This window comes from Trichophyton rubrum, assembly GCF_000151425.1.
Source record: "Trichophyton rubrum CBS 118892 genomic scaffold supercont2.3, whole genome shotgun sequence".
NCBI lineage: Eukaryota > Fungi > Ascomycota > Eurotiomycetes > Onygenales > Arthrodermataceae > Trichophyton > Trichophyton rubrum.
In genome coordinates this window covers 863,563-891,257 of record NW_003456426.1, presented here as the reverse complement: position 1 = coordinate 891,257, position 27,695 = coordinate 863,563, and the positions used below count along the sequence as shown (strand labels likewise).

Genomic DNA, 27,695 nt, shown 5'->3' with positions numbered 1-27,695 from the left:
CAGAGGCACTGGGAAATGAAGGACAGAAAGAGAAAGGAAAGGGAGTCAGTACTAGAGCTTGGAGCCTTGGTCCTCACCACGAGGCGATATGTCTCCGTTCGAGGTGCCATTCATACGGCCGATGGAGGAGAGGAGAATACCAACTTCGCGTTCGAGCGAGTTAACCTCGGAATGCGGGTTATACATCTTGGATTTGATCCAAGAGTCCAGATCAGAGTCGGTGAAGGTTCGGATCGCCGTTTCGCGGTCCACTTTGGCCTCCTGGGCGGCACGAATGACTCCTCTGGCAACGGCAACGCTGACTTCACGGATTCTTGTGATTTCAGGGTATAACAGGCCTCGGTCAAGCTCCTCGGTTGTCAGGGATGTTGAAAGGGCGTCTGCCGCGGCGTAGATCATGCTATCGGTGACTTCGACGGCCTTGGAGAGGATGGTTCCGAGTCCGATACCGGGGAAGACATACATGTTGTTGCCTTGGCCAGGGTAGTAGGTCGATGTCTCACCAGCGCTATTCTTGAAGGAGAATGAAGGGAATGGAGAGCCTGAAGCAAACAGGGCACGGCCGTCGGTGTGAGTGATGGCAGACTTGAAGTCACATTCTGAGTTAGCGGAGGGGTTCGAGAGAGGGAAGATGATGGGCTGCTTGTTATTATCGGCCATCTTCTTGAGGATCTCGGGGGTGAAGACGCCTCCAAGGGTGGAGAGACCCATCAGCATGGTGGGCTTGACATGGTCTACAACTTCTTCCAAGGTCTTGAACTGCTGGCCGTTGTTATCATGGCGGGCAAAGTAGACTTTGTGAGCTGCGAGTCTGTCGCCTCGGTCCGCAGTGACAAGACCCTTAGTGTCAACAAGGTAGAAGCAAGCTTTGGCCTCATCCTCTGTCATTCCCTCCTTGACAAAGAAATCGACGATCTGCTTAGCAACACCTACTCCTGCGCTTCCGGCGCCGAGGAACACAGCACGGTGGTCCTTTGGTGGAACGCCAGATCGCTTGACGGCATTTATCACACCGCCCAAAATGACGGCTCCAGTTCCCTGGATATCATCGTTGAAACAAGTGTAGTTGTGTCGGTATTTTTCGAGGGCCGGGAAAGGATTCTTGAAGTCTTCAAATTGTATAACAATACTATCGCATTGTCAGCCAGGTAACGATATTTCAGCCCGATCATAATAATTGCTTACCCTGGCCATCTTTCGGTCAATGCAGCCATAAGCTCATCCATGAACTCAAGCTCCTGCTCCTGAGTAACCTTGCCACGGCGGCTACCCATGTACAGGGGATCTTCTCTTAGAGCCTTATTGCTGGTTCCCAAGTCAAGGGTGAGGGGGAGAGTAGCTTCAGGCCTGATGCCAGCACAGGCAGTATAGAGGGCAAGCTTGCCAATTGGGATGCCCATTCCGTTGATTCCGAGATCGCCCAATCCCAATATTCTCGAGCCATCAGTGATGACGGTAATGTCAACATTTGGCTGGGGCCAGTTCTGGATAACTGCAGCAATGTTTCCGCGGTCTTCATAGCTAAGGTACATTCCTACACCGAAAGTTAATACGGCACAGCTCGTAGAAGGCGTAGGATCACACCACAAAGCTCACCTTCGGGCTGCTGATATATCTCGGACCATTTCTGGCAAGCCTCACCAACAACGGGTGTGTAGATCAGGGGAGTAAGCTCCTACACAACTGTCAGTCTTCCGTCCACCAATCACTTGTCTAACGGCCCGGGATCACGCATATACCTGTAGATGGTCCATGACCAGGCGGTAGAACAGATGCACACTGTTCTTGCGGATTGTGCTGAGGTAGAGGAACTTCTCGATGGGGGTAGACTTGAGAGCTAGCTGGGCAAGACCTGTAGCGGCAGTCAGCTTCTGCACCGTTCTGTGAAGCTTCATGCGCACTTACATCTTGTCTTCTGCACCTCGTAGCTCTCTGCACGCGGCGGCGTGAGTCCGTATGTCCGCAGATACTTGCGGATGTAGCCTGGGTTCGCAGTGTCGAAGTAGCCGTCACTATAAGAAGAAGAAGCCCATCCAAGAGAAGGCAGAGGGCGGCCTGTCAGCAAACCGAAAACGGCAAGGCGGTGAGGCTATACTGCTGGCCCAAAAGGGAAAATCTCGACGTCGACGGAACAACATCGTCAACACAAGCACTTACACTGGAGAGCCAGTCGAGCCGGCGGGCGACTGGGCAGGAGACGAGGAGTGCATGGCGTTATACTGGGGGCAGTACAGGCTGGGACCGATCATGCTGGGTCTGGAGCGCAATGGCAGTGAGGCAAGGGGGGCAGCAGAATGAGAGGTGAGTGTGCGAGTGCGAGCAGCAGCAGCAGCAAAAGAAGAAGAAGAAGAAGCAACAGAAGCAAGCCTGTGATGCGTCGGGAGAGGTGGACGAGAAAGCATCTCCCTCCCGAGGAACGAGGAAGAGGCCGTCGATATATAGTTAATGGTAACCAATCTTCTTCCAGGGGCCCACGTCAGTACGGTTTCTCGCTATGCTCTCCTTTGCTTTGCTTTTGAAACCAGGATTGGAGCCGGATTCTGGGGAAGGGAAGGGGACAGCGAGCAAGGGCAGGGAGAAGAGGAGAGCAAGCAGAAGTTAGCCTGCCCGTCACGACAAGGAAACTCAGTGTGAAGCTTGCGATGCCTTGCGGAGGTAACTCCTTCGGGATCGGGCGATGTCGGGACAGTCTGACTGCAACGCCGCTGGCGCGCTCGAGCTGGACTGGACGAGATGCGTTTCACCAAAGCCCAAGGGGAGCAACTCTTCCCGAGAATTTGAAATGCGACAGGGCGGCCACTGGCTGGCTAAAACTTCGTTCCCGGCGCTGAACGCGCATATCAGAGACTTTTTATTTGGGGTGTCTGACAGTGTCTGAAGTATACTCACACATAGTTACGTTCCTGCGTCATGGTAGAGTGACTGACTACCACCAGATCGAAGCAAAGCTCCTGCGCACGATCACCAGGGAAAGACGTTGTTCAACCGTCCATTGCCCGATCGTGCAATGACGAACTTGTGTCTTGGCCTACAATTGCTTCTTTTCTGGCTGCTGTTGTTGTACTTTTTTATTTTCTTTTCTTTTTTGCTTCCGCTTATGAAGGTGCTTTGATCATCGTACCCAGCTCTGGAGGACCCGGAGTCTAAGGGTTGGGTTTTTGATACAACTATTCAAATGGTGTTCGAAATTAATTTACAGCCCTCCGTCCTCAAGTCCCCTTTTTGGGCATTCAATACTCCGTACTCACCACAAGAGGATCCTGAGTTCCTTCGACGTCCCATCCTGACAAGGGAAGCTCCCGATCCGCTGCAAGCTTGACAAGGGTAGTTTCTGACAGGGTATGGATATGCTTCCTCTCCACCCTAGACGAACAGGGAAGATCCCTGCCAACCATGGTTTGAAGACAACGTTTGGTTTTGGGACTGCCCAACAAAATTTCCAGGGCCCAGAACCCAAAGTATGGACAAACAACCCAATCAAACCGATGGATATATAATTTCACAAGCCACATTTTAGCAACCGTTGGGCTCTCTTCTTTCGCAGTTCACCAGCCGTCGAATGGGGTTCAAGGTAATAATACATTACTCGACGACATCGTGAAGAGAAGTTTCTTGAAGGTGAGAGGCAGTGCGCCTCCCCGGGTTCCGTGGTTACCACCCGTAATATTATTGTCGCGATGATTATGCCTCGTTCGGCAGACAGTACGAGGACCTTTGGTCGATAGTTAATCACCATTATCCAGGCCTGGGTCTATAACAGACTAGGGCGATCGAATGCTGCTCCCATTTCCGAATATTACTAATAATGGCGCAATAATCTGTTGCAGGCTCATTTGTGGCGTTGTAAGGGTCACTGCTCCGTCTCGAGCGGCTGGAGCAAGGCAGAGGCAGATATTCACGGCACCATGGTTCGTATCCATTTCATGTCTAATAATAATTTTACACAGAGACAAACAGCCACCATGCTCCTCTCTCTTTGATGAATCACAAATCAGACTAAAAAGGCAGCGCTTCTTCACGCAGCAGCAGCAGCTCAACTAGTTATCGACTACCACCGCCCCAACGAGATCTTTCAACAGTACGGAGTACTCCGTAGTATTTTGACCACCGAACTAGTTAGTTACTTGATGAACGGTGCATTCTAGCTGGGGAGTTTCGCTCGCTCACCATAGGTTATCCCGTTTTGGAATGCGCCGAAATGAATCGCCGTTCCGATACGATAGGCCACAGTCGGCTCCTTGTTCCATCGCAAACCACCCCTTGAGGATCCTGATACAGTCGGGCCAAACCCATATCCATACCCATGCTGCTGCAGGCACCGTTTCGCCCTTCCATTGCCTTCCAGAACATCCACTAGTGCCGAATATTAGCTAGCTAAGCCGCTCATGGCCAATCCAATCCAGTCTGCTGTACATCATTCCCAACCACAGCTACCAGAAAAACAGCACGGTCTTTCGTATTGTACTCGGCGCTAATATGAAAGTGGCTTAGTTAACGCCGAGCAGCTTTGACAATTGGGCGAGAAGGCTGCGGATCAAGTTACCGTGGCAAGACGAGCTGATGATGATGGACGTGTTTGATGTTACCTTTCCGGGTTCACAGAGTAATATCAAGAAGTATGCAACGGGTTTAAGGATTTACGGAGTACGAAAATTGAGTAGGATTTCGCATTACATTCGCGACCATGGCTGCCCCTTTTCATGCATGTTATCACCACTACCCTCCCTTCGTCCCGTCCCGCACGACCTCTTACCAGATTTGTTGACTAGCCTGTAAGCGAACCCGAGTGATCGACTGGTTAGTTCCCACGACGGCCAAAAGGAGCAGAGGCATATGTCTGATAGCTAGGTTGATTACATGAATCCGGAACTGCAGGAAGATGAAGTGATACGTCAAACAATCAGTTGTATTCCTCTCCAGCGGCGTTTTCATGCATCGCGATCTACGGTGTACTGTGTCCCTGTCTTCAGCTCTAATAACAAACGCAGATAATCCTACCCTCAAGGGTGTGAACACAGCCGGCTGTAAGCTTTCAAAAGAGAGAACAACAGAATTGGCCAAATCTAAACGACAGCTGATCCTCTACCGCAAAAATCGATATGCAAGAGGGACGGTTGGGGTCAACCAGCCCCCGGAATGCGCAAGCTGACCTGCCCGCTCCCCTCCAATCGACAGACTCAGCTTCTACTCCAGCCTAACACCACTCACACTATATTTGAAACCCATGTGTGATATACGTGTTCTCGCCAAAGTTACCAATGCTCATCGCCCTTTGCTTAGACGGTCATGAAGTAGTATCTCATGGCTGAATCATATTCCATCAAAACTTCCGCCTCCATATCCTCAATCCTTACAATTCTCTGTTGCGAGACAAACAGCTCATAGGCGTCCACCATAATTGATGGGGCAACTGCTGCACAGATGTACTTAGAACCGCAGCCGTCGCCATTTTCCTTGGCAGCAACCCTGGTCTGATCAAATGCGCCTTCGGGAGCAAGCAACATAAGAAAATGGATCGGGTCGTTTGGTGACTGGGGAGTAACGCGCACAAACATCCCAGGCTTGAGGCGTTCTTTGAACGGGATGGTCGGTTTCTTCGGCTCGCTAGTCGCGGCGCTTTTAGTCTTCAGGGAACGGGAGTCAACGTGGAGCTGCCATATTTTATCGAAAAAGGCTCTGGCCTGCTCGGGCCGTACTCCATCCGCCTTTAGGCATCGGGAGACAAATTCGCTCTTAGGCAGCTTGCATATCTGTATCCCAGATTCAGTAGGCGCAACATGCGATGGATCTACAGGAGGTGAACCGGACTATGTTATAGCTGTCAGTTAGCATGTTGCCTCAGTTCGGGGTGGGAGGCAAAGAAAATGGGACCGAGAGAAAACAAAGGGCATGCTTAGATGGGGCCAACAACAGACATTGTTCACAATCCACTCTCGCAGCTGCTTGTTAGTCCAGGTACGTGGGACCGCTGGATCATAGACAACTGGCTTCAATTTAGGCACCTGAACCCTGAGCATTTCTGCATATCGAAGAGAGCTCTTCCCCTGATTTACGTCTATAGCGCTGGGGCTAACGCATGCAACGACGGCAGTCTTGCAGGAACGATGGCTATTGACGTCAAACACATGTTTCAGCACCTTGGTGAGCGTGGTGTTACGGAACGGTATATGCACATGTTTTGAGCTAGTGCCGCCTGAAGCCGTATTCTCGTTGATGTTCCAGGTAGCCCGGCCTCGAATACAGTCCTTGAGCATAGAAAGAGAGGAATTGATATCTTTTGTTTCTTTCATGCGCTCTGGAGTGTGGTCCTTGGAATCCGCCGCTGCCTCACTGCCTGCTAGGTCGACCAAAAAGAGCAGACCATCAGGGCAGTCGGGATGATCCTTGTTTTCGATCCTGATTCGGCAGATGGCGTGTGAGCGCGAAGAGGCATCGTTTTTAAGCGTCGGGGCACTAGCCCGGAAGATCATGCTTGTCTTGATCAGGTTGAGGAAATCCTCTATCGTCGAGGGAGTGCGTTCGACGATACCAACCAACTGGGTCTCTCCAAATGAATCTTCCATGACGCTGATCTGATGCTTGTCATTGAGGAGATCTGAATGCAGTCAATAAATGAAAACGGGTGCGCGAAGGGGGAAGGGAATGCATTCCCTACCAAATGCAGCTTTTCCTGCCAGCTCAAACACAGACATGTGAACACTGCGTCGGCCAGAGATCTTCCCGCCTAACAAATCCGATGCGATGAAGGTTTCCATTTCATTTACGGTAAAGGTCTTGCCTGATCCAGTCTGACCGTATGCAAAGAATGTTCCAACGCCGCCGCTCCACGCCCATGGCACCAGGGGAGCTACAAAATCGTCGTACATCGACCTTGTTGTGCTCTCTGGCCCATATGCGCGGTCGACAAGGAAGCTAGACGACTGTAACAGGTCTTGGTAATATGAACGTGGAGAAGCACGCATGGAGTATGTACTGTTTGAATAGTATATGGCAGTTGTTCATGTACATACATTCAAAGCAGGTTGTCCGTTGACCTTGAGTCGAAGCTCATGCACATCGACCTTGCCATTTCCATCACAGCGAACAAACAAGCCTGGAGTATGACCGGCTTCCTGCTCGTGGGGAAGAATTGGGCGTATCCTCGCGGAGATGGTCGTGTCAGAAGAGATCTCGCTCTCGTTTCCATTCTTCGTTTGTCCAGCAACGGGGTTTGGCTTGAACTCCCTGACTTTCTCAACAAAGAAAGCCTTGTGTTCGGCGAGAGAAGTCGGAAGTGCCATACCTCCAATTACCTGCAACACTTTGCTGTCGGTTCTGGGTATTTAGCATCTCACGACTCAGCAAAGCAACCCACCAGGCAACCACTTCAACTTCTCTTGGCCTTTTTAGTTTTTTGATGACTTCTCTTTTGGTCTAGAACAGCCAAGAGGTCGACTCCCGGCTTGGCGCCCGCCTGCCCCAAGCTTGCAGCTTATTACGTAGTTTTGGGGACCCAAGGTTGGACGAGCAACAGTGCAAACTGGGAAGAGAACAGGGTGTGACGTGCTGGTGCTCATCTGCACACCCTACATAGGGAGCTGACCTGTCCAGCTGTTGTCCTGCTTTTATCTTAAAAGGAAGCCGAGCTGGCCGTGCATGAAGCGAGGGTAAATAGCTGACCTCCGCTGCCGTCTAACTATAAGAGTTCCCTCCACAACCTGCCCAACCTGGGGAAGAAGCCACAATGCTGTCGTGCTGCAGACCTCGAAAAGATGCTACTGGTGAACGAGAGCCTCTGCTTGCAGCCTCAGAGTCGGAAACTGAGCTGCAGCGGAAGGTAAAGCAGAAATTTCGTCAATATGAGATGTTCCGAGCGTTGTCCGCTGGTTACATGCCCACAACAGAGCAAGCAGCAGCTCTTCTGCGGCTTGTCCTCGTTTCCGATGTGTTGAACCCAGATAACCCCATGCTGAGTCCGAGGGGCGGAAGGATCGCAAAGGATTGTCGAGCGTGGACCCGAATATTCATTGCTCTGTTGCGAGAGAAAAACAGTGGCGACCAGCTACAGGAAATCATAAGCCAGTTCATCCACTCGGACGTTTCTATAAGCACAGCCCAGGTTGCTTCCGCAGCATCAAAATCCAAGGCCAGGGCAGATACTATTGCTGGTATTTTTGAACTCTTATCCTCCGTAGATATTAAGTCTCATATTGCTGCAATGCCTGTGGCGGACAAGCTAATGACCTGAATATCATAGCATATGAAAGCGTACGCACCGTTGGTAAACTTCTTATGACCAACTCAGACTTTCGTCGTCTGATAGGAGACATTACCACTATCGGCCGCAGTATCTTTTCTGACACCACGACAACACTCTCAGACGCAATAAACAGGGTCGCAGAGGAGGTGGAGCCATCAGAACCACAAAAGAACAGTGTCAGGACGACAAATGGCGACAATAAACAGGCTCCCACCCCCGATGAGCTAATGCAAGATGGGGAGCAAGTTAAGGAGACTGCGAAGGAAGGGCTGGAGGATACCGGGCGTGCAGCCAAAAAGAGTGCTGAAACCAACGTGTCCACCGAAGTGCAAGATTCACTTTTCTACCAGATGAAAAAGACAGTGGAAGACCTACGTTTAAGGTCTGATTACGATAAATCCGTGTCAACCATATCAGGACTTGTCCAGCGGTATGCTGGAATATACATGCAGACTGTAGGGTCCACAGTTGAGGGTGTTTCGGACGCTCTAGACATCGACCCAGAATTTCATGACGCCATGAAGAACTTATGGGAGCTTGCAACATCCTTCGGCAGTCAAATTGAATGGCAATCCCTTGAAAGTAAATTCCAGCAGCTGATGCAAGGTACTAAAAGAAGCACTGGAGTTAACGACACACTTGACCACATTGGACAATCCATTTACAGCCTCTTCACCGACCCCAGTTTCTGGGACTCTGGAGATGACACCGTGAAGACCCTGAAGGAGAAAGTAAAGGAGACTGAAGGCGACTTACCGCAGCAGGAATTCAAGGACTTTATCTATCAACTCAAGAAAACACTGATATCTGTCACACAGGATGCCGCTGTTGCGAAACTCATCACAGCCACAAAGAAAATTGCACTGGGTATATGTGAAGCATATCGTAATGAAGGTATTCGTCTTATGGCAGACGCTCTCAACATCTTCCTTCCTCTATTAATTCGAGCTATCCAGTATATACCCATACCAAGATTGGAAGTCTCGGTCCCTCAGATGGATCTTCTGCTTGAAAACGTTGTGATTGAACCTGGACACACTGTTCACAATTCCTCGTTCCTTCCATATCAAGTCCTAGTCACCACAATAAATAACATGGAGCTTCGCAAAACCCATTCGAAGGAGGCGGTTTCAGGCATGAAAAACGTCGTTAACGTCACCCTGAATGGCCTTTGCTTTTCTGCAAATGATTTCGGCTACTGGATAAAAGCGCATAGGCCTCCTTTCCCATCCATATTTGATGAAGGAATCGCCAGTTTCTGTCTTGATCAACGCGGAATAGACGTCTCTTGTGAATTTGAGGTTGGCAGAGAGCGGTTGGAACAGATTCTGTCTCTCCGTGCAGTGAGAGTTCATATCCATAAATTGGACTACTCTATTGCCAAGAGCCGCTGGTCATGTATCTTGTGGGCTCTTAAACCTTTCCTCAAACACATGATCAGACGCAGCCTGGAGAAAATGATAGCCGAGAAGATAGTTGGCTATGCTAGGGCAGCAAATCGAGAACTGCTCTTTGTGAGAGAGCGCCTACGCGCCGCGCGCATAGCTGATCCTGACGACTTCCTAACTTTTATCAGAGCGATTATGGCTAGGCTGAGTGGGAAGGCGGACCCAAATATATTCACTAGACTCGGGTTTGACGCTCAGCGAGGGGGCATCTTCGACGGCGTTTATGCCCCAGGTAGTCTTGCCAAAGCCTGGCATGAGGAACAGCAGAGAGCGGACGAACTTATTAAAAGAAGCAGCCAAGACAGCCCTAACCAAAAGCCGACTTGGAGAAATAGTATATTCGATGTCCCAGCCAGGGGTCACTAATCCAGCCACTGTTTTGATCCTATGCAGCCTTCGCATTTCCCTACATTGTGAGTAGTACTTATTTCGGGCGAGATAACACTCTTCAACCTCACCGCAAAACGATCAAGCTATGCAACTCCAGTATGTCAAATGGAAATTAGCTCCTATCGACTGTCTCTTCGTCTTCAGCTGTCCTCTGTTCGCTTCTTTCACCAAAAACATAATCTACATTAGGTAGTACGGAGTAGATCTATCCATTCAAGATGATTATTTAGGTGATTATATCATCATCGGCAAAAGGTTTATCCTTTCGGAGCTTGCGGCGGTCCTTCCAAACTTTAAATTTACTACCTAATCGATAATAAGGGAAGTTGATAATCTGGCATCAACGCGAGCATCGAGTCGGCCATCGATCATCTTTGTCTGCTTCCCTCCCGAGGACAGCCAGCTAGTTTTTGAGCTGCTGAAGAGGAGTGCAAAGCCCTGGCAACTTGACCTGCCATTGGTAGATTTCGCCAGCCCTTATCTTTTTTCCCCAGCGTGCTGCACCCTATATTTCGTTTCTACCCACCGGAACAGCTACTATTGAATCCTTATAACACAGGCAGAATACGTGCTAAGCGCTTGAAGCGCATTCGGCTTTGCCATATTGCAATACTGTTTATTTTCACGTCCTCCGGTTTCTGGGGATTGACCCCAGTCGGTCACCATGCTCGTCTTTCCGCTTCTCCTACTCTCAACTCTCTTCATCCTAATACCTCTGACACTATGCGCTGAGGACTACTACAAGATACTGGACATCGATCGGTCAGCTTCAGAGCGCGACATCAAAAGGGCATACAGAACACTAAGCAAAAAGTTCCATCCTGATAAGAATCCGTGAGTAGAATGCACCGGCGCAAGACAGCGCAGATACCTGTTAGCAAGCTGTAATGGCTCAAATTTATTATAAGCGAACCACCTTAGCTAAGAATTTTGTGTAGTGGTGACGACTCGGCACGTAAAAAATTCGTCGATATTGCTGAAGCATATGATGTCCTATCCACGGCTTCGACAAGGAAAATATATGACCAGTACGGTCACGAGGGCCTACAACAACACAAACAAGGCGGAAGTGGTGGTAGACATGACCCTTTCGACCTATTCTCCCGGTTCTTTGGGGGTGGAGGGCATTTCGGTCATCAGGGCGGCCACAGACGTGGTCCTGATATGGAGCTCCGCCTCGACTTACCACTACAAGACTTTTACAACGGCAGAGAGATAGATTTCAAGATTCAGAAGCAACAGATTTGTGATGCTTGCGAGGGCTCTGGCTCTATTGATGGAAAAGTGGATGTCTGCAGCCAATGTCAGGGCCATGGCGCTGTAATTCAAAAGCACATGATCGCTCCCGGCATCTTTCAGCAAGTTCAAATGGCCTGTGACAAGTGTGGATGGAAAGGGAAGTCAATTCGGCATCCGTGTAAAGTGTGTGGTGGCAACCGAGTTGTCAGGGCCGAAGTTCCTATATCGGGCACTGTTGAAAGGGGCATGGGCCAGGGATCGAAACTGGTGTTCGAGAATGAAGCCGATGAAAGCCCCGATTGGGTTGCGGGTAATTTGGTTGTCACATTGAGAGAAAAAGAGCCCATCCTGGGTGAACATGAGGCTCAGCGTACCGATGGAACATTCTTCCGGCGCAAGGGCAAGGACCTTTTCTGGAGAGAAGTCCTCAGCATTAGAGAAGCTTGGATGGGAGAGTGGACTCGAAACCTAACACATTTGGATGGGCACATTGTACAGATAGGTCGCAAACGAGGCGAAGTTGTCCAGCCCTTTACTGTGGAGAGGATACCAGAGCAGGGAATGCCGATATATCACGAGGGCCATATCCACGAACAATCTCCACATGATGAGTTCGGCTCGCTTTACATTGAGTACATTGTTGTTCTTCCCGACCAAATGGAGAGCGGCATGGAAAAAGATTTTTTTGCCTTGTTCGAAAAATGGAGAAAAAAGAATGGTGTCGACCTCCAGGAAGATTCGGGCCGGCCAGTCCCTCCAGAGGTTGAACAGCACGACGAACTATAATATATATACATACAAGCATTCCACAATTATATCCTATCCCGCCGGCCATTTGCAACTCCTTTTTCAAATGCTCTTCTTCATATTGTATTTATTTGAACGCCCACTTGGACTTTCCCCTTCCCTTGCGATTGCAGCTGCTTTAGAACTTAGAAGATGAATAGGATAGACAAGGTATTTTCTCTCCAGGACCTGCATTTGGCTATTTCAATCTTCATTCTTCACTGTCCGGCAAACAAAGAAATCACTCACCAGTCACTGGAGGCCTATGAAGGCGCTTTACTACCTACAGAACTTGCTCTCTTAACGAGGTAACGGGTCTGTTACCCCTATCAACAAACCCGGCGCCTCAACTTATGGTTTACGTGTCTTGGTTATAAAAACATTTCCATCAGTATATCTTTACATGATAATATGAAGAAAATGCGAAGATATTTCCTCCTTACGCTCTTACTCCTATACCTAACTGTGGGAGCCACATGTTCTACCTCGTCGGACCGCAGCGATTTTCCCCAAAGAGTAGCGGATGTGGATTTTGCTGATTCTGTGGCCGCCTACTTACGACGCAATCTTGATGGTGAGTACGTATCAAAGATATTTTCAATCCAGTTACATATACCCTAAGAGAAATAACTCTGGATAGGGGCGTATTTATCTCCCTGGGGCTAACAGTTACTCCCTCTAGGTAACCCGCTTCAAAATCTAATCCCGAAGAACTTCCTCTACTCCATATCTATGGATGGCCAGCCGGTCTTTGGACCGCAAGGCCAAAGACGTCGAGCTAAGAGATTTTCGCCGAGTATTAAGCAAAGCCCTATTAAAAATATCATCAGCATGGAGAGCATTATCCTGCTACTACATGTTATTGGGGCAGCAGAAAGCGCAGAGCAGGTCACCAAGCTATGCGAGACGGTGAATTTCAAACGGATTACAGACAACGGGCTAGATGGTGCGATGCTTGAATCGATGATATGCAAACGAAACGACCTTGAATTTTACATTCCGGCAAACTCGGACGCAGTAAAAGAGCTGCTGTCAACGTGGTATATGGGGTTATGGATGCAAATACTTTATGTTGCATTTGCAGGGCATTACCCAGACCTGTGCAAGATATTCGAAACGAAGAAGATGTCTATCATAAATATGAACGGGACGTTTTTGGAACAAATACTGTGCTCTTTGTAGGTACGGTTTGACCTACACAATGAAGGGCCAAAAAGAGTTTCTCCTTTTATATGAATGGATACCTGGTAAGTCCTTTTTTTTTTTTTTGTAAGAACTGACAACAGCTATTTTTTTTTTTTTTTTTATGATATTTTTTTGTATATTCATTTGTTAAGTTGGACTCGATTGTTATGTTTGATTTTAACTATGTCTCAATATTGCTGTCTTTTACCCTAAGATAATACCAAGTTGCCAAACCACCCACTGTACCCCTATTGATTGCCCTTGCGTCATTGAATATCAGGCTGCTCTACCTGGATCTATATTTCCAGAGCCGTCCCATTTTACATTTCTTACTTTCAGTTGGTAGTTTCGGCCTCCGCTCCACTGCTGATACCTCCTATACCCAACATATGAAAGGACAATCAAGATCACACCCACAAGAACCCCAGTAGCAATCCCCGCAACTGCACCTCGTCGAAGCCCTATTCTTAAACTTCCAGCTAGATCAGCCTTTATTGTTGGTTGAGTGCTAGGCACTTCACTTGCGGTAGAGCTGGGGAGTATAAGGTCGCCCGATGTGTTGCTAAAGCAGGGGACTCGAGGGTGAAAACTCCTGGAAGAAATATATCTAATATCGGCACATGAATACAAAGTCTTTGTGTTGGCAGCGTGGTCAAAGTGAGCTTGATATTTTATCTGCAAAGTGGCATCTGTTTCATTCATGGTATCCTTTGGGGGGTCCGGGACGGGATAACATCCACCTCCAAGGGCGAGACGTTTGATTCGGTTCGGTTCTATAAGGACAACGAAATCATCATTGGACATGGGATCTAATATACTCGCTAATTAGCAGTGCTCGGTTCTCTGCTTAGTTCGGACTTCTTTACTTTCTTTGTATGATATGCTCACTTGGATGTTTGCGGCATCCTCTTCAATTACAAGTGCTAGAACTCCATGTGCTAGTTAAATCTTCATTAATATGCTCCATCTCCTCTACACGAGCCGCATAGGGTATGTTATGCACTCACATAAAGGAAAATACGTTCGATTTATCACGCCCACGGCTGAGTCACAGGGAGCGGCGTTGTGTTTGGCCCCATTCTGCTCTCGGCTATTGGGCCATATGAATCTTACAGGGTCCATCGTGCCTAGTTCGGTTTTGACATATCTACAATAACCGACCCTGCAGACTATTTCCCGAGTACTTTAAGGCGAGGGCTCTACACGTGATATATATACGTATATCTTTATTATCGTCGTCAGCAATCATACGATCTAGGTGTAACATCATTTGTTTGCCAGCCAAAGATGATGTGTCAAAAGGCTATATGAGGGCTGAAACTAGCTTTAATGGCCTTATACCTTACACAAGGGAGGGGGTGCTGCCGAAATATCTGGACATATTATATGCACGCATAAGAGCGAATCATCACTTCGTCGAATTCTTCCAGGACAGTTGCAGTATTTCCATGATAATTAACATCATAGGCGCTGGGAGAATTGTGAGATACTACAAACAGCTTAAATTCTGATACAGCTTTAATTGTTATTGATTAAGGTAGTGATAATCTGCTATCCTTGAAAGAAACCGCCCTGGTGACTTACCTCTCCGTTCGAAACTTTGTTGAACCGCCTAGTTTTCGTTGGTCAGATATCTCTGCCCGGCACATTCAAGCCAAGTTCCGGCGGTAACACCAAGTCGTAACTATTATGCTAACTTGTTATAACAACTTCCCAAAACTTATATTTCATTAATGATCAAGTGATAAAGGATCATGGCTGTATCTTATAGCTGAAGAAAAGAAACCCCTCTATTTTCTTATATAACCCGTATGCAAAAAGCCGTTGTCTTGAAAGTTGATTCTGATCTGATAACTTAATATTGCAATTTCCAGGCCTTCTATTGGTCAGCTAAGCTTTCATAACCCCACTCTGATACTTATCTGATCTTATCTATCAATAAGCTCCAAGGGTCGCTGAATGAATTTACCTTGATTTACAGCGTGCATTAAAATTACCAGCGGTACGAATTGCTCGCATATATAGTATTCTTTTACTCATGTAGGGCCTAAGCCCACAATAGTCTCTTATCTTTTAAGAGCAAAGTCATTTCGGAGAGCAACCCTTGAACGCTGATAACAACCGGTATACAACGAATAATAAATGGGATGGCTTGGATATACCGGGTAGATGCTTGGGCTGCATGCTGTGTATGTTGGTTATCACCTATGAAATGCAGTGAGATGATCAACTCTTGACAAATCTATTAACGGGACAACTACAGATATAATTCGTATTCTTCACGAGATTGTTCATAAGCTTAAGAAGCCAGTTCTAACAGCGATAGTAGAAGTTTGATTTTATTCGTGGAGTAAATCATGCTTAAGAATCTTCTCTAAACGTTGGTAGGCGCATCCTATAAGGGCAAGGCAGTCGCAAAGGCAAACAGATAAATCTGGGTCGCAAGCAACAGCGAAGACCCGCAGGACGGGGGCCTACGTATCCCAAAGACACTAGATATTATTTTGCCTTCTAGACACCTTGCGGTGTAGCACCACAGTATTTGCGGCATCGCATTTAGGGTATACTTAGTTGACTTCCAATGTTATTTTGAGTAGGGACTTTCATAAATGATGCGAGAATGCTCCCTAAAGTTGCGGTGTAGGGAATGGCTATCACCACACGATAAAAGCAGGTATGCCTAGTATATAGGATGACAAGTGCGGAAGGTGTCGCGTATTAGAAATACGAGCGGAATTGTGCATTCTCAAGTGTGTTAATATTAAATAATAAATACATGTGAAAAGAAAGTATTAAACAGATATATCCAACGAGATACCGAGTCCATACTAGAAGGAAGGTGGGAGAGAAAAGAATAAAAAAGAGAAAGAAAAGTAATTGCGTCAATGCAAAAGGGCGCTTCCGCTAAAAAACTTCCAGCCAGTGCTGCCGATAAAACGCCAGTCAAAGAGGTCCAGATAAACAAAGAAAAAAAAAAGGCTATAAACTAAAACGAAGGCCATCTGAAGTATGTCCGCATTCCTGAACTTATGCACTGCGAAAGTTATGCACTGCGAAAGGGTGGCGACTGGGTCAAGGTGAAAAAATGAGCGAGCGGCATAGCTTAGGCACACACAAGCTAAGTGTAGAGTAGAGGACAGAAGCTAGCAGTGCACGACTCTGCTTCTCCGTCTGGCTTTTAATCGATGTTCGGTATCCATGAGTTTGTTCTGCACCCATAACCGGGATTCCTGATCCGTCTTAATGTCGCTGCAGTTGAGCAGGTCGATCAGTGCGAGTTTGACCTGGAGGTCGACGTCATTTGACCTGTCGCCATTGTCGTCGGAGAGGTTAAGAGTTGGGTCAAGGATGTCGGCAAAGCAGCGGGATGAAGGTGGAGTGGATTGGTATCGAATTGGGGATGGATGGCGCAGTATTCTGGCAGGCGGAGGGCATGGAGAAGACGGAGACTGTGAGGATAGCTGTGGCGAAGAGGTTTGATGATGTTGGATGTGAGTATCGCGCAATTTTGAGCGACGGGCGGCGAGAGACATCGCACAGCTACGGGGAGTCGTTGGTGATTCGAGAGTAGGTTCGTCAATAGCGAGAGTGTTTATCGATATCGGAATTGACTCCATCTTGGTGGTTTAAGTGTTGTATGTCGGTGGTGTGATTTTTATTTGACTGTGGCGGACCCTTCTAGGGGGCTGTATGCGAGCGAAGCCAAACTGCCACTTCAGGAGAGGAAAAGGAGTGACCAGCAAAACATTAGATTCTCTTGGTTTGATGGGAACTTTTATGAAGGGCGTCCCCGTGTTTATACGCAGGAGTAGGTGCGTTGGGTTGAGAAGTGAGGGTAAAAGGGGTATTTATCCCGTCTCTAAGGCTTCCCCCCCTTGCGACCCTCAAATCAACGATCTCCTCTCCTCCCTGTTGCTCCTGGCCAGGCCATGTCATCACTCCACCACTAGCGACAAGTTGCTGCGCAACCTCGAGTCTGGCCGCTGTGGAACCATGATGTAATGGGCTTTAATTAATTATGGAGATATGAACCCCCTAGCAGCGGCCAATCATGCCTAGCAAGTTTCGCCGTTTAACTGAAGGATCGTTACTGACATAAGCCTGTTCCCTCCCATTGACGGTCCCCCAAGGGCAAGGCTATCGGGGGCAGCCTGTTGGGAGTTCCCGGGGGTTACGGAGAAGCCCACATAAAAGGGCAGGCCGCAAGCATGAAGGCACCGTGAGCTTGGGAAGCGGAAAGAGTGAAGATAAAAAAAAAAAGGTAATATAGAAAACTTGCTGGCGGGAGGGGGAAAAAAACTCAGTGGAAAATCTTGAAAGCCTGAGTCACGGCCACTATGGGGTCATCGAGGAAGGTTATCGCAGTACTTGGCCCAGGCCGGGCGGAGGTCGTTGATCGGCCTCTGCCGGTGGTGAGGGACAGGTTTATGCTGGTAAAACCTGTTGCGATTGCGTTGAATCCGACAGACTGGAAGCATATTGACGCGGGTGTGGTGGGAGCCGTCGTGGGCTGCGACTATTCTGGCATCGTGGAAGCCATAGGCAAGGGAGTCAGGAAGAAGTTCAAGAAGGGCGATCGGGTTTACGGTGTCGTCCATGGCTGCAACAGACAAGAACCAGACGACGGGGCGTTTGGCAACTACATCCTTGTCAAAGCAGACGTTCAGTCGCATATTCCAGACAACCTATCCTTCGAGGAGGCCGCCACGCTCGGGGTGGGCATCATAACCGTGTGTCAAGGGTTATATCTTGGTCTTGGATTAGATCTGCCCACCTCCCCCAGCTTCAAGAGGACGCCGGTGCTGATATACGGCGGCAGCACGGCGACTGGCTCGTTGGGCATCCAATTTGCAAAACTGTACGTTTTTTCAAAAAAGAATACACAGAAAACGAGTAGCGTTTGAATATACCCACGGAACTTGAAATGTCCAACCAGAGTCCGAAAAAGCCAATTGCGATTTTATTCTGGAAAAGGAATTATTTTGCAAGCAAACCAACCGCTTTGCTGACGATCTGGAGTTGAACTCATAGGTCCGGCTTTGCCCCAATCGCAGTCTGTTCCCCGCGGAATTTCGAGTTCGTTAAAAGACTAGGCGCCGTGGCGGCTTTCGACTATCACGACTTGGACTGTGGCCTCAAGATCCGTGAATTTACCGGAAATAAATTAAAACTGGCCTGGGACACCATATCGCTCCCTGCCAGCGCACGCATATGCGCTCATGCCATTTCCACCGGTCCCGGCGGTCGATACTTTGCGCTGCTGCCGGAGCCCTGTCCTCGAGATGACGTCGAGTCGAGCTACACCATGGCCTACTATATGTTTGGCGAGAAAGTCCAAATGTCTGAGGATGGGCCGGTGATACCCCCGGATCACTCCGGGTTTCGATACGCGAAGGAGTTTGTCTCCATGGCAAACCAGCTGCTTGCTGACGGCAAGATCAAGGTCCATCCTCAGCAAGTGTGCGGCGGTGGCCTTGCAGGAGCACTCGAGGGCCTGGAGATGATGAGAGACGGCAAGGTGACTGGCAGCAAGCTGGTATACCGGGTGGCGGAGACTCCTGGCCTAGAACCCCCCGACTCGACATGAAGGGGGGAGGAAGAACTCCTAATGCATGTCTCTGTTCCGTTTTTAGAATTTTATATGACGAAACGGCTCGTGTTGTCTCTGCCAAGTTGGCCCCCTTGTAGGTACTTCTGGTGGTTTGTCCTTGAAGTATCATTTTTTGTATCTCGAGCGAATGAGGTTGGAGAAGTCGCAGTCGCTGAACTTTGCATAAACGGCGGATGCTGATTGGTGATTGCTTAGTCATCTTACTTAGTCATGGCATTATTTATGCTTAAATTCACGTGATGCATAATATTGTTTAAGCTCAATTTTATGCATGGATAAAAGATCACATGATTATAATTACATAATATTGTCGATGGCTTAGTCATCTCTTATCGCTGACAATCGAAAATTTGAAAGTCGCAAGCAAGAAAAGAAGAAAAGTAACGCTGAAGCTGACGAATATTGAACAGCTCGATAGAAGACAGGCAAGATGGTCCGGAAACTCAAATATCACGAGCAGAAGTATGCAATTTCCAGTGGTTTCCTTTCCCCTGCAGCCTTCGCTAACTTTTCTCTCTGCGCAGGCTCCTTAAAAAGGTCGACCTCTACACATACAAATCCGACAACAACCACCGCGAGGCCACTATCCGGCGCCGCTACCATCTCCAAGATCCTCTAGACTACAAGAAATACAATGCCATTTGCGGCTCCCTACGGCAGTTAGCTCATAAACTTGCAGCACTTGACCCGGACTCGGACCCAGTGCGCAAACAGCTCGAGTCTCAGATGCTAGAGAAGCTTTGGTCGATGGGAATATTGAAGCAGAACCGTGAGCAAGGTGCAGGACTAAGTAAAGTCGAGCGAGAAGTTACTGTTAGTACCTTTGCGAGGAGGCGGTTGGGTGTAGTTATGGCGAGGAATGGGATGGTGGAGAGTGTTCCGTCTGTATGTGTTCATGCGTTGCATACATGACTTGCGACTCGGTTTGCTAATGGTACGTGATAGGCTGTTAAGTTTATTGAGCAGGGCCATGTGCGCGTTGGGACAGAGGTCGTTACTGATCCTGCTTTCCTGGTGACGAGAAACATGGAAGATTTCGTAACGTGGGTTGACTCTAGTAAGATTAAGAGGAATATCCTGCGGTACCAGGAGAAGTTGGATGACTTTGATTTGCTATGATTGTCGGAATTGTGTCGTTATATAGATATACCCTTGCTGCTGTTTTTTTTTTGTTATGACGGAATATAAAAGTACGAGATTAGAGGAGCACTGGAGCAATATAGAAACAGCTTATATGTGTGATCAGCTTCTGTAATGGCATTGAATTATCTATGCTATGTATGCAGAACAAATGAAACGGGGTATCTCTAACCCTCGATTGCCGGTGGGAAATAGTGGGAAATATGCTTTTGACCGCAAGACGTCTGGTATCATATGCTTATATGGTATGGTAGGAATAACGCAGGGAAACAAGGAACTGGGGGTGAAGAAATCAGAGCAAGTATAATTGGCGCAAAATTATCAATTGCAGGAATAGTGACGAATGGGAATGGGAATATCCTGTAGATTGTCGTATGCATGGATGGTGTTTTGTTGTTTGTTGTTCTGTGAGATCAATTAAATCAATTGTGTAATGTGAATGTGGTATAGTTAGAATCAGAATGCATGGGAATATGAGGGTTTAATGAACGGTCGTAATGCGTAATGCATGAAAGTGGTATGAAAGCTAGACCAACGACGAATTACGCCTGTTGATAAAAGGCCGCCATTGTTTAGTGGGAATAGGAGTAGACTTCTCCTTGACAGGCTGAGCAGTCTCGTTCTCTAACTTGAGTCGAGTCAGTGCTGAGACGAGTCCATTTCTCAACACACCTAGTCCTTGACGTGGCGGCTGATCGGCACATTTATCGGTATCATCTTCCTCTGGAATATCCATGCGGAACCGCCTCACGCTGCCATCGTCCTTTGCATGACCGGCCTTGCATTCTTCAAAAAAGGGGGCTCGAGCGTCTTTACTCTGGCACCACTGGGGAGCAAACTTCCTCCAGGCACCACGAATACCACGACTGGCACGGTCGATCTTTTCATATTCCCTCCGTCTGGTTGAGGGAGACGTCCAGTCGATTACAGTCTTAGGCAGGGGCGGTGGTGAAGAGACGTTGTTTGTTTGGTCATGGATGGGGTTCCACGTAGACTGATGGATGAGTGGAGATGGGATGCCATCCGACTGAAATGGAGAAGTAGGTGTGTTTTCAGTTCGTAGCAGCGGAGACGCAGAAGCCGAATGTTGAGGCTGCTGTGAAGAAGAATATCTCGTTGGTGCGGTAGAGACATGTGAATGGGAGTGGCGTGCTGAGGAGTTAGGGTCTGTAGGAGACGAAGAGAGCTCTTTGTATGGCCCCATCTGGCTGAAAAGAAGACAACTTTCACGGTGCAGGGCAACGAGGTCTCGCTCGTTACGCTGAGGGCTGCTGCCCATATCTGACCGAGAGTGTGTATAGTTGGTATAAGTCCCTGGCCCTGCCCCCGATCTGCCGCGTAGATGCTGCATGCTGCGCCTTGGTCTGGTCGACGAAGTAGACCTGGAAGACGAAGATGCCTGTCCTCTCGACGTCCTTCGACGCTCTAGAGAAAAGGAAGATGCTCTAGATCCCGCATCACTTGGCTTGCGCGCTGATGCCGCGGTAGGGGTAGCCGTGGTGGCAGACGGCCTGATCAAGCTCTGCACCTCCGGGACGTCCTCGTCGTCTGCACTGGACATGGAAAAGGCTGATACTGGGCTCCCGGTGGCCGCGTACGTCCTGCTGGGCAACGCCAGGTCTGTCACTTGGAAGGGCGGAAAGTACGATGTTTCATCTCCGACAGAGGCATCAAAGGGGCGCTCATCCTCGAAGAGAAAGGACGTTATATAGTCCTCTTTCGAGCTTGTGTTCAGCTTCTTCTGAGTCTTGGGTATGTAGATAAAGGGAGAAGAGACAGCATTATCTTCACTGATGCCGCCATCACTTGCTTGGGTCTGGCATGTGAGGCCGGCCATGATGGCTGGTGCCGGTTGGTGATGCTTAGTCGGACGTTGTAGCTGTCTTGTCTTTCTACCAGAGTCAGCAGACAACGTCCTCAACCTCAACCTCAACCTCAAACCTCCGCCTCAATTGTGAATGAGCCAACTTACACTCTTTGTCTAAAGAAGATGGAAGATCCCTCTTTAACGGCCTATATATCGGGAGATGACATGTGAAAGAGAAGAAAGAAGACAAAAAGGGCAGCTTGGTGATTGGACGCGCATGTGCAGGCAATCAGGAGACAGGCAGTTGATCACTTGAAGCTCAACCTCGAAGCCTTGCTGACAGCCTTATAGGTCGAGACAACGGTGATGATAGGGATGGGGATGATGGAGCTGGGTAGAGCCACCGCCTGCAGTGAAGAGTTCGAGTGCATATATATATCAAGTGCATGAATATATATAGAACGAGGACTGCAGCATCAAGCGCCGGGGAGCACTCGAAACAAGAACGGAGGAGCCGATATCCAGGCGCCTACTGAGACAGAGAAGCTCACCAGTCATGTCTTCACACCTTCATCTCTGCGGGATGACTCCTGTCACAGCTGGCGCGCAAGACTTCCATCAGGGACAGACGGACGGACAGGGAATCCTCGGCCGTTATAACTAGTCAGTCGAACTGGTGCAGCAGCAGAAGCAGGACGCCAAAAAAATGGACAAACCCCATCCTCGGAGCGGGGCAAAGAGACTAGAGGTCCTCTTCTTCGATCGATCTTCTTCATCTGCTTCTGTTTCTGCTTCTTTAACGTCCACCTGATTGGGCGCCATCGCCTCTCCTTCTCACCGTAAGTGTGTGAGAGCCCTGTTTGACGGACGGGAGCATGTTGCCCGCGCAGGGGCACACGGGAAGGGCGAACCCGGAGCAGAAGCAAGCAGAAGCAAAGAAAAAAAAGAGAGTCTAGGAAGAGAGAACATGCGGTTACAAGGAGGGAAAAAGGAACGAAACCCGCATGACCCTTGCCCATGCATCATGCATCATTCATGCACCTCCGGAGGGAGAAACTAGTATGGCGAATCGTGGCTCAGCGTGGCGGCGCGTCGAGCTCTGGCTTGCTGGCCGGTTATTGGGTCTTGCAGATGTTTATCAGGGTTAGCTCGAGTTAGTACCTCCCCGGCTGGCCTTGTCGGGCTCTGACTGGAGCAGACTCTGACTTGAGCTGCAATGCATACTGCGTGGCACTCAAGTTCGCACTTACAGTTGGGGTTGATCGGCCAGGGGAGACGAAGACGAGGGCAAAGTTGCGGTCGAACCGAACGAACCGGTTCGAAATATGGACATCTTCAGTTCATGCTAATGTCCGTTATGTGTACGGAGTATGTGCACTCCGTATACTGCACATGGTGTTGCGTCAACAATGAACCCGGAGAAATGGGATATCCGCACATAATACTATTATTATTGCCGATAGACGAGGCGAGATGCAGGCGGAGCAAGTTAGATCGACTCGCTTTGTGACTTTGTCGGTCACACGTCCGAAGTCGCTGGCAAATGTCGGACAGAGAAGCAGGTCACTTGCATACTTAACCAGGAGCTACATAGTAGCGGTGACTTTGATGCATGGATAAGGAGACACTGACGCTGGACAGGCAATTGTGCATTTACATACGTGGGGAAATTACTTTGACAGGTAATTCAAGATTTCCAGTCAACCTCTTGCTGGTGTTGGATGGAAGAAAGAAGATTCATTGCATGCATGTCATGAGATACAGTACGTTAAACATTCACACTGAGTAAGTAAACTCTGAGTTCTCCATGTCCGTGAGGTCAAGCCATCTATCGTGAGGTCAGTCGGTCGAACAGCATGAACGGGGAGGGGAAGACGAGACATACTCCTGGTTTTCGACCTTGGTGTAGCCTGGCTCAGCTCTGAGCTTGGCCTTCTTTGCGTTCTGTCGGTTATACCACCACCAGATGAAGTACATATCGACCAGACAGGCAGAGAAACATGCCAGGATAGTTGCCTTGGCCGGCGTGTACTCGGGGGCATGCTCGGGGCGGAATGTTTGTGGCCCTGTATGGATACATTAGCACGAACAATGACTAGCAGACACGAGGTCTTCGACATACCGATGATGTTGCCTACACAGTATCCGATCAGGTACAGTGCAGCAACAGTGGTTTTCTTGGTGTATCCCGCTACATTCGAAGATATCAAGCCTAGGATACACACAAAGGGGGTCGGGCTAGCCAGGGTCAGGTAGTATCCTACCAGGCGGCCAACGGAGAGGCTCTCGGGCAAAGCTATCATGAGAGCAGTGCCGACGATTGCGACGAGGAGGCCGCCTGATGAGACGAGGATGCGTTGCTGGTAGTAGTCGCCGAGGAACCCGTTGAGGAGGAGGGCTACCACCTCGACGGCACCGGCGGGAGTACCGTAGAGCAGACTCTGCTCAGGTGTATACCCGAATCCAACGATCTTTACACGTTAGGCTACTTGATCCTACTTCGCGGGTAAGACAGGAGACACTCACCAGCTGGTTAAAGAAGTTGCTGATGCCACCTTTCGAGTCCGATTAGCATCTACTGTTTTACACGACCTTCATTGAACAGGCTTGGCTGGCTCACCATTAGGGATATCTGCTGCAACGGCGTAAAAAACAAACGCCCAGGTCATCGGGTCAGCCAATGCTTCTTTGAGCTGATACAGCTTAAAGTGCTTGTTGCCGATACCCTGCTGGTTGACCCTCACTCTCTCTACGGCCAGTATACGATCTTCCTTCTTCAGCCAGCGGGCATTAAGCTGGTTATCCGGAATCAGCCAGTAGAACCACACGCCCAGCGCGACGGTCAAGAGGCCCGTAAGAAGGAAGACGGTTTTCCATGGTGCAATGGCCGACCCAACCGTGCGAGACCCTACGGCAATGCCGTATGCGACCAACCCGCCGAAGATCTGAGCCCAGCCGTTGAAGGAGAACCAGATGTTGATGCGGGTTGCTTGTTCGTGTTTGGTGTACCACTGCAGCAGCTGTCAGCCCTGTACTCTACTCGCATATATCTGTTATCGAGTTGGTTAGGTACCTGGGAGGTTATGAGGGCAAAGCCGGGGGTGACAGCAGCCTCGAAGACACCGAGAAGGAACCGAATTGCAACGGCACCGGGGAAGTTATGCACAACAGCGAAGAGGGTGAGGATGAGGCCCCATGCGACGATACAGAAGGCAGAGTACTTGGCCAGGGGCAGTCGTTGCAGCAGGACAGAGGTAGGATATTCCCACGCCAGGTATCCTACGGCAGTCAGCTCTCACCCTATCAACACGTCATACATAACGGATATAATCTGGCTAGATGAACATACCGAAGTAGAACATGCTGCCGAGCCATTGGTAATTGTCCTTGACGAGATGGATATCCTTCTTCAACCCCATCACGCTGGCGTAGGATAGTGTCGTCTCTACGTGATACATCCATCATCCATCATCCATCAGCACCAGCAGCAAGACATGTGCCAACCACTCGGGGACAGTGACTTACTGTCAAGATAATTCAGCCCGTAAACAACACACATCATGGGCATAAGATGCCAGTCGATAATCTTAAGCAGCCGCTTGTTATCCTCGGCCGTCAATTCGATCGGACCCCCTTCTGCAAACGCCTTCATCGCCTCATCCGCATCATGGCTGACGACCTTCTGGCTCTTCTCATGACCCTTCTCAGCATCCTCGACTTCAACCCCGACTCGCTCCTCCCTGCTGGTCTGGCTCACGCTGACATGCTCCGTATGCTCTTCGGGTTTCTCGTCCATCTTGTCTCTCTGTACGAGTCTGTGTAGACAGAGCCCCGAGACAGACCTAGACGGCGCCGGCCGCTCTCTTTATGTATCTGGGACGCTGTCTCCTACTTCCCGGCACCCAGCAGGTTAAGCAGCCCGTTGAAATGGAGTTCTCCACCGACTTGTAGGAGGCAGACGGGCTAATTCCGGCCAGTCTCAGGCTGGTGGTCCGTAGACCAAACCACAAGATCAAGAGACGGCGAAGATAACTGCGTTAGTGACGGCCAACTAGACGTGGACACGACCTATCTCGCTACTCATCGTGTTTTCTACTCTTTGAGTCTTGAGGACAGATTGAATGGTGGGAATGCATGCTAGCTAATTACTTGTCTGTCCCACACGGAGAGACGTATGCTGAAAAATGCGATTTTGCGGAGAAAGCAGGGGGGTCCGCTCGCTTCGTCTTGTGCAACTGTTTGCTGGGATGCGATGACATGCTGGCTTACTTACCGGCCATGCCTCTTGTTCTCCGTCAAGGGTATCGTCAATCATATCGACTCATCCTCGGTAAACCCGATGATGGCGCGGGGAGGAGTCTTTTTTGACTCTTATCTCCCTGCTTTGTTCTTCCCGTGGGTGGTTGGGTTTAAAAGGGGGTGTTAATACGAGGGCTTCCCCGGATCTACCGTGTTAGCGTGCAACGAAACAAGAGGTCAGCATGGGGTTAGTTCCGCTGTTTACTTGTTTCTACGTTGCTTCGGTGATGTATTGACTAATACGAGGAAGCACTAACGGAGGAGGAATAATGTATTATTAAAATGTATATAGCAGGAAGAGCACTAGCTGCCTTCCTTTCCCTAAGGTAATATTTATTGTACTGTTATGTACTCAAAACGTCATCAGATACAATGTAGTCGTGACCGTCTCCGAGTTGGTAAAGGGTTTGTTTTTGTCCCCGCTGGATGCTTGGTCGAAAGGACTGAATGTAAGATGATGTTGGTTTTTTTTTCCTTTTTGGTCTTTGGAATGAACGAATAAGGAGACGATGCACGCAGAAAGCTCATGATGTTTGAAAAAGCAGCCCCATGAAGGTGAAAGTTGATGAAATATGTAAGGAAGCAGAATAAACGCCGTCACGCCGCGCCACGCCAGGGGAGAGCAAAGAGCCAATTCGGTGCCGGAAGGGAGGGATCTCATCTGTGTCGTGAAAGGGGGAGAGTTATCATGGAGAAGAGGGGTCTATCATTCTCTAGTGATCTATTGTCGTTGTCTTGTCGTTGGTTGTTCGTGTTAAAGATATGTACTCGTGTATGTGTTGGTAGTGAATTATGTACACCTGTGGGGGTCAAAGAAGGGAAAAGCGTCGTCTGGTAAGGTCGTTACAAGGACAGGTCGTTCCGAATCATGATATGATAGAGTCATTGGTCATGGAAGCATGAGGCGTCAAGCGTTGATGGAGGGACCCCCTTAATCTAGACCAGAGCCCAGGCGGCAATGGCACAGAAGGAGAGGAGCAGAGCATTGCTAACCGAGTGGATTGCACCAGTACTGCCGGGAGCCTGCATTGCCGGGTCCGTTGGAGATGCACCACCATTTGTAGGGTTGTTGCTGCCGCCGCCGTTGATTCCTGTAGGGACAGGAGAGCCTGGAGCGGAGCCAGGGAGAGAGCCGGTGCCGGTAGGAGCGCTTCCAGAACCAGTAGAGGTAGTAGTAGTCATGTCATGTCCGCCGTTACCAGAAGAAGCCGAAACCGAGGACGAGACAGATCGAGAAGACCGGGAGGTATAATCGGAGTGATGAGATGTTGATTCCTACAACTGGTTAGCCTGATGTGATCTCTTGCGAACAATAAAGGGGGTAAGAGAGTCTCACGACTTACAGCAGCCGAGGTCGGCGTTACGACTCCCCCAGTTCCAGTCTCGGTTACGATCCAGCTGCTGGGGAGCCCTACAAGGGAAGTCATCGTTGAGGAGGGTCCATTTGTCAGGGTATTGGAAGGAGGGGGTCCGGTGCTGGGGGCCTGGGATTCCCGATTCCGCCCCCTGGACGGTGGGAACGGGGGCATGGGCACTGGTGCTTGGGCTAGA

At 49.2% G+C, this 27,695-nt stretch overlaps 14 protein-coding genes across 16 annotated transcripts; 6 read left to right on the top strand and 8 right to left on the bottom strand.

Moving 5' to 3' along the window:
* Window positions 1-51: 51 nt before the first annotated feature.
* Window positions 52-3,540, bottom strand: TERG_03065 (uncharacterized protein; the record flags this gene model as incomplete). Of its 2 annotated transcripts, XM_047748015.1 has the most annotated exons (6): window positions 2,158-2,284; window positions 1,906-2,012; window positions 1,740-1,852; window positions 1,597-1,675; window positions 1,186-1,534; window positions 52-1,129 (listed from the first exon to the last, which is right to left on the bottom strand). In XM_047748015.1, the coding sequence occupies exons 1-6, from the start codon at window positions 2,247-2,249 to the stop codon at window positions 52-54; spliced, it is 1,818 nt and encodes a 605-aa protein (XP_047603988.1). In that variant the 5' UTR covers window positions 2,250-2,284. The 2 variants fall into 2 exon arrangements, with proteins under 2 accessions (XP_047603988.1, XP_047605822.1); XM_047749500.1 differs by having other exon boundaries at window positions 1,186-2,012; window positions 2,158-3,540.
* Window positions 3,541-5,276: 1,736 nt separating this feature from the next.
* On the bottom strand, window positions 5,277-6,962 carry TERG_03064 (uncharacterized protein; the record flags this gene model as incomplete). 2 transcript variants are annotated; one of them, XM_003235964.2, is made up of 3 exons in its annotated part: window positions 5,277-5,807; window positions 5,916-6,595; window positions 6,656-6,962. In XM_003235964.2, 3 exons carry the CDS (start codon window positions 6,960-6,962, stop codon window positions 5,277-5,279), a joined length of 1,518 nt encoding a protein of 505 aa, XP_003236012.2. The 2 variants fall into 2 exon arrangements, with proteins under 2 accessions (XP_003236012.2, XP_047605821.1); XM_047749499.1 differs by lacking the exon at window positions 6,656-6,962 and having other exon boundaries at window positions 5,916-6,563.
* Window positions 6,963-7,049: 87 nt separating this feature from the next.
* Window positions 7,050-7,397, top strand: TERG_11941 (uncharacterized protein; the record flags this gene model as incomplete). Its single annotated transcript, XM_047750976.1, has 1 exon — window positions 7,050-7,397. The coding sequence occupies one exon, from the start codon at window positions 7,050-7,052 to the stop codon at window positions 7,395-7,397; it is 348 nt and encodes a 115-aa protein (XP_047605820.1).
* Window positions 7,398-8,271: 874 nt separating this feature from the next.
* TERG_03063 (uncharacterized protein) lies at window positions 8,272-10,053 on the top strand (the record flags this gene model as incomplete). Its single annotated transcript, XM_003235963.2, has 1 exon — window positions 8,272-10,053. One exon carries the CDS (start codon window positions 8,272-8,274, stop codon window positions 10,051-10,053), a length of 1,782 nt encoding a protein of 593 aa, XP_003236011.2.
* A 688-nt stretch (window positions 10,054-10,741) lies between these two features.
* TERG_03062 (uncharacterized protein) lies at window positions 10,742-12,102 on the top strand (the record flags this gene model as incomplete). Its single annotated transcript, XM_003235962.1, has 2 exons — window positions 10,742-10,911; window positions 11,016-12,102. The coding sequence occupies 2 exons, from the start codon at window positions 10,742-10,744 to the stop codon at window positions 12,100-12,102; spliced, it is 1,257 nt and encodes a 418-aa protein (XP_003236010.1).
* A 411-nt stretch (window positions 12,103-12,513) lies between these two features.
* On the top strand, window positions 12,514-13,284 carry TERG_03061 (uncharacterized protein; the record flags this gene model as incomplete). The annotated part of the gene is made up of 2 exons (XM_003235961.1): window positions 12,514-12,676; window positions 12,785-13,284. The coding sequence occupies 2 exons, from the start codon at window positions 12,514-12,516 to the stop codon at window positions 13,282-13,284; spliced, it is 663 nt and encodes a 220-aa protein (XP_003236009.1).
* A 279-nt stretch (window positions 13,285-13,563) lies between these two features.
* TERG_03060 (uncharacterized protein) lies at window positions 13,564-14,091 on the bottom strand (the record flags this gene model as incomplete). Its single annotated transcript, XM_003235960.2, has 1 exon — window positions 13,564-14,091. The coding sequence occupies one exon, from the start codon at window positions 14,089-14,091 to the stop codon at window positions 13,564-13,566; it is 528 nt and encodes a 175-aa protein (XP_003236008.2).
* Window positions 14,092-16,430: 2,339 nt separating this feature from the next.
* Window positions 16,431-16,904, bottom strand: TERG_03059 (uncharacterized protein; the record flags this gene model as incomplete). Its single annotated transcript, XM_003235959.1, has 1 exon — window positions 16,431-16,904. The coding sequence occupies one exon, from the start codon at window positions 16,902-16,904 to the stop codon at window positions 16,431-16,433; it is 474 nt and encodes a 157-aa protein (XP_003236007.1).
* A 720-nt stretch (window positions 16,905-17,624) lies between these two features.
* On the top strand, window positions 17,625-18,874 carry TERG_03058 (uncharacterized protein; the record flags this gene model as incomplete). The annotated part of the gene is made up of 2 exons (XM_003235958.1): window positions 17,625-18,145; window positions 18,319-18,874. The coding sequence occupies 2 exons, from the start codon at window positions 17,625-17,627 to the stop codon at window positions 18,872-18,874; spliced, it is 1,077 nt and encodes a 358-aa protein (XP_003236006.1).
* A 454-nt stretch (window positions 18,875-19,328) lies between these two features.
* On the top strand, window positions 19,329-20,017 carry TERG_03057 (uncharacterized protein; the record flags this gene model as incomplete). The annotated part of the gene is made up of 3 exons (XM_003235957.1): window positions 19,329-19,360; window positions 19,423-19,783; window positions 19,844-20,017. 3 exons carry the CDS (start codon window positions 19,329-19,331, stop codon window positions 20,015-20,017), a joined length of 567 nt encoding a protein of 188 aa, XP_003236005.1.
* A 547-nt stretch (window positions 20,018-20,564) lies between these two features.
* TERG_03056 (uncharacterized protein) lies at window positions 20,565-21,875 on the bottom strand (the record flags this gene model as incomplete). Its single annotated transcript, XM_003235956.1, has 1 exon — window positions 20,565-21,875. One exon carries the CDS (start codon window positions 21,873-21,875, stop codon window positions 20,565-20,567), a length of 1,311 nt encoding a protein of 436 aa, XP_003236004.1.
* Window positions 21,876-23,621: 1,746 nt separating this feature from the next.
* On the bottom strand, window positions 23,622-25,641 carry TERG_03055 (uncharacterized protein; the record flags this gene model as incomplete). The annotated part of the gene is made up of 8 exons (XM_003235955.1): window positions 23,622-23,673; window positions 23,731-23,911; window positions 23,968-24,316; window positions 24,372-24,400; window positions 24,466-24,856; window positions 24,919-25,124; window positions 25,195-25,290; window positions 25,371-25,641. 8 exons carry the CDS (start codon window positions 25,639-25,641, stop codon window positions 23,622-23,624), a joined length of 1,575 nt encoding a protein of 524 aa, XP_003236003.1.
* An 855-nt stretch (window positions 25,642-26,496) lies between these two features.
* On the bottom strand, window positions 26,497-26,805 carry TERG_11940 (uncharacterized protein; the record flags this gene model as incomplete). The annotated part of the gene is made up of 1 exon (XM_047750975.1): window positions 26,497-26,805. The coding sequence occupies one exon, from the start codon at window positions 26,803-26,805 to the stop codon at window positions 26,497-26,499; it is 309 nt and encodes a 102-aa protein (XP_047605819.1).
* A 275-nt stretch (window positions 26,806-27,080) lies between these two features.
* Window positions 27,081-27,673, bottom strand: TERG_03054 (uncharacterized protein; the record flags this gene model as incomplete). The annotated part of the gene is made up of 2 exons (XM_003235954.1): window positions 27,081-27,419; window positions 27,488-27,673. The coding sequence occupies 2 exons, from the start codon at window positions 27,671-27,673 to the stop codon at window positions 27,081-27,083; spliced, it is 525 nt and encodes a 174-aa protein (XP_003236002.1).
* Between the last annotated feature and the right edge of the window lie 22 nt (window positions 27,674-27,695).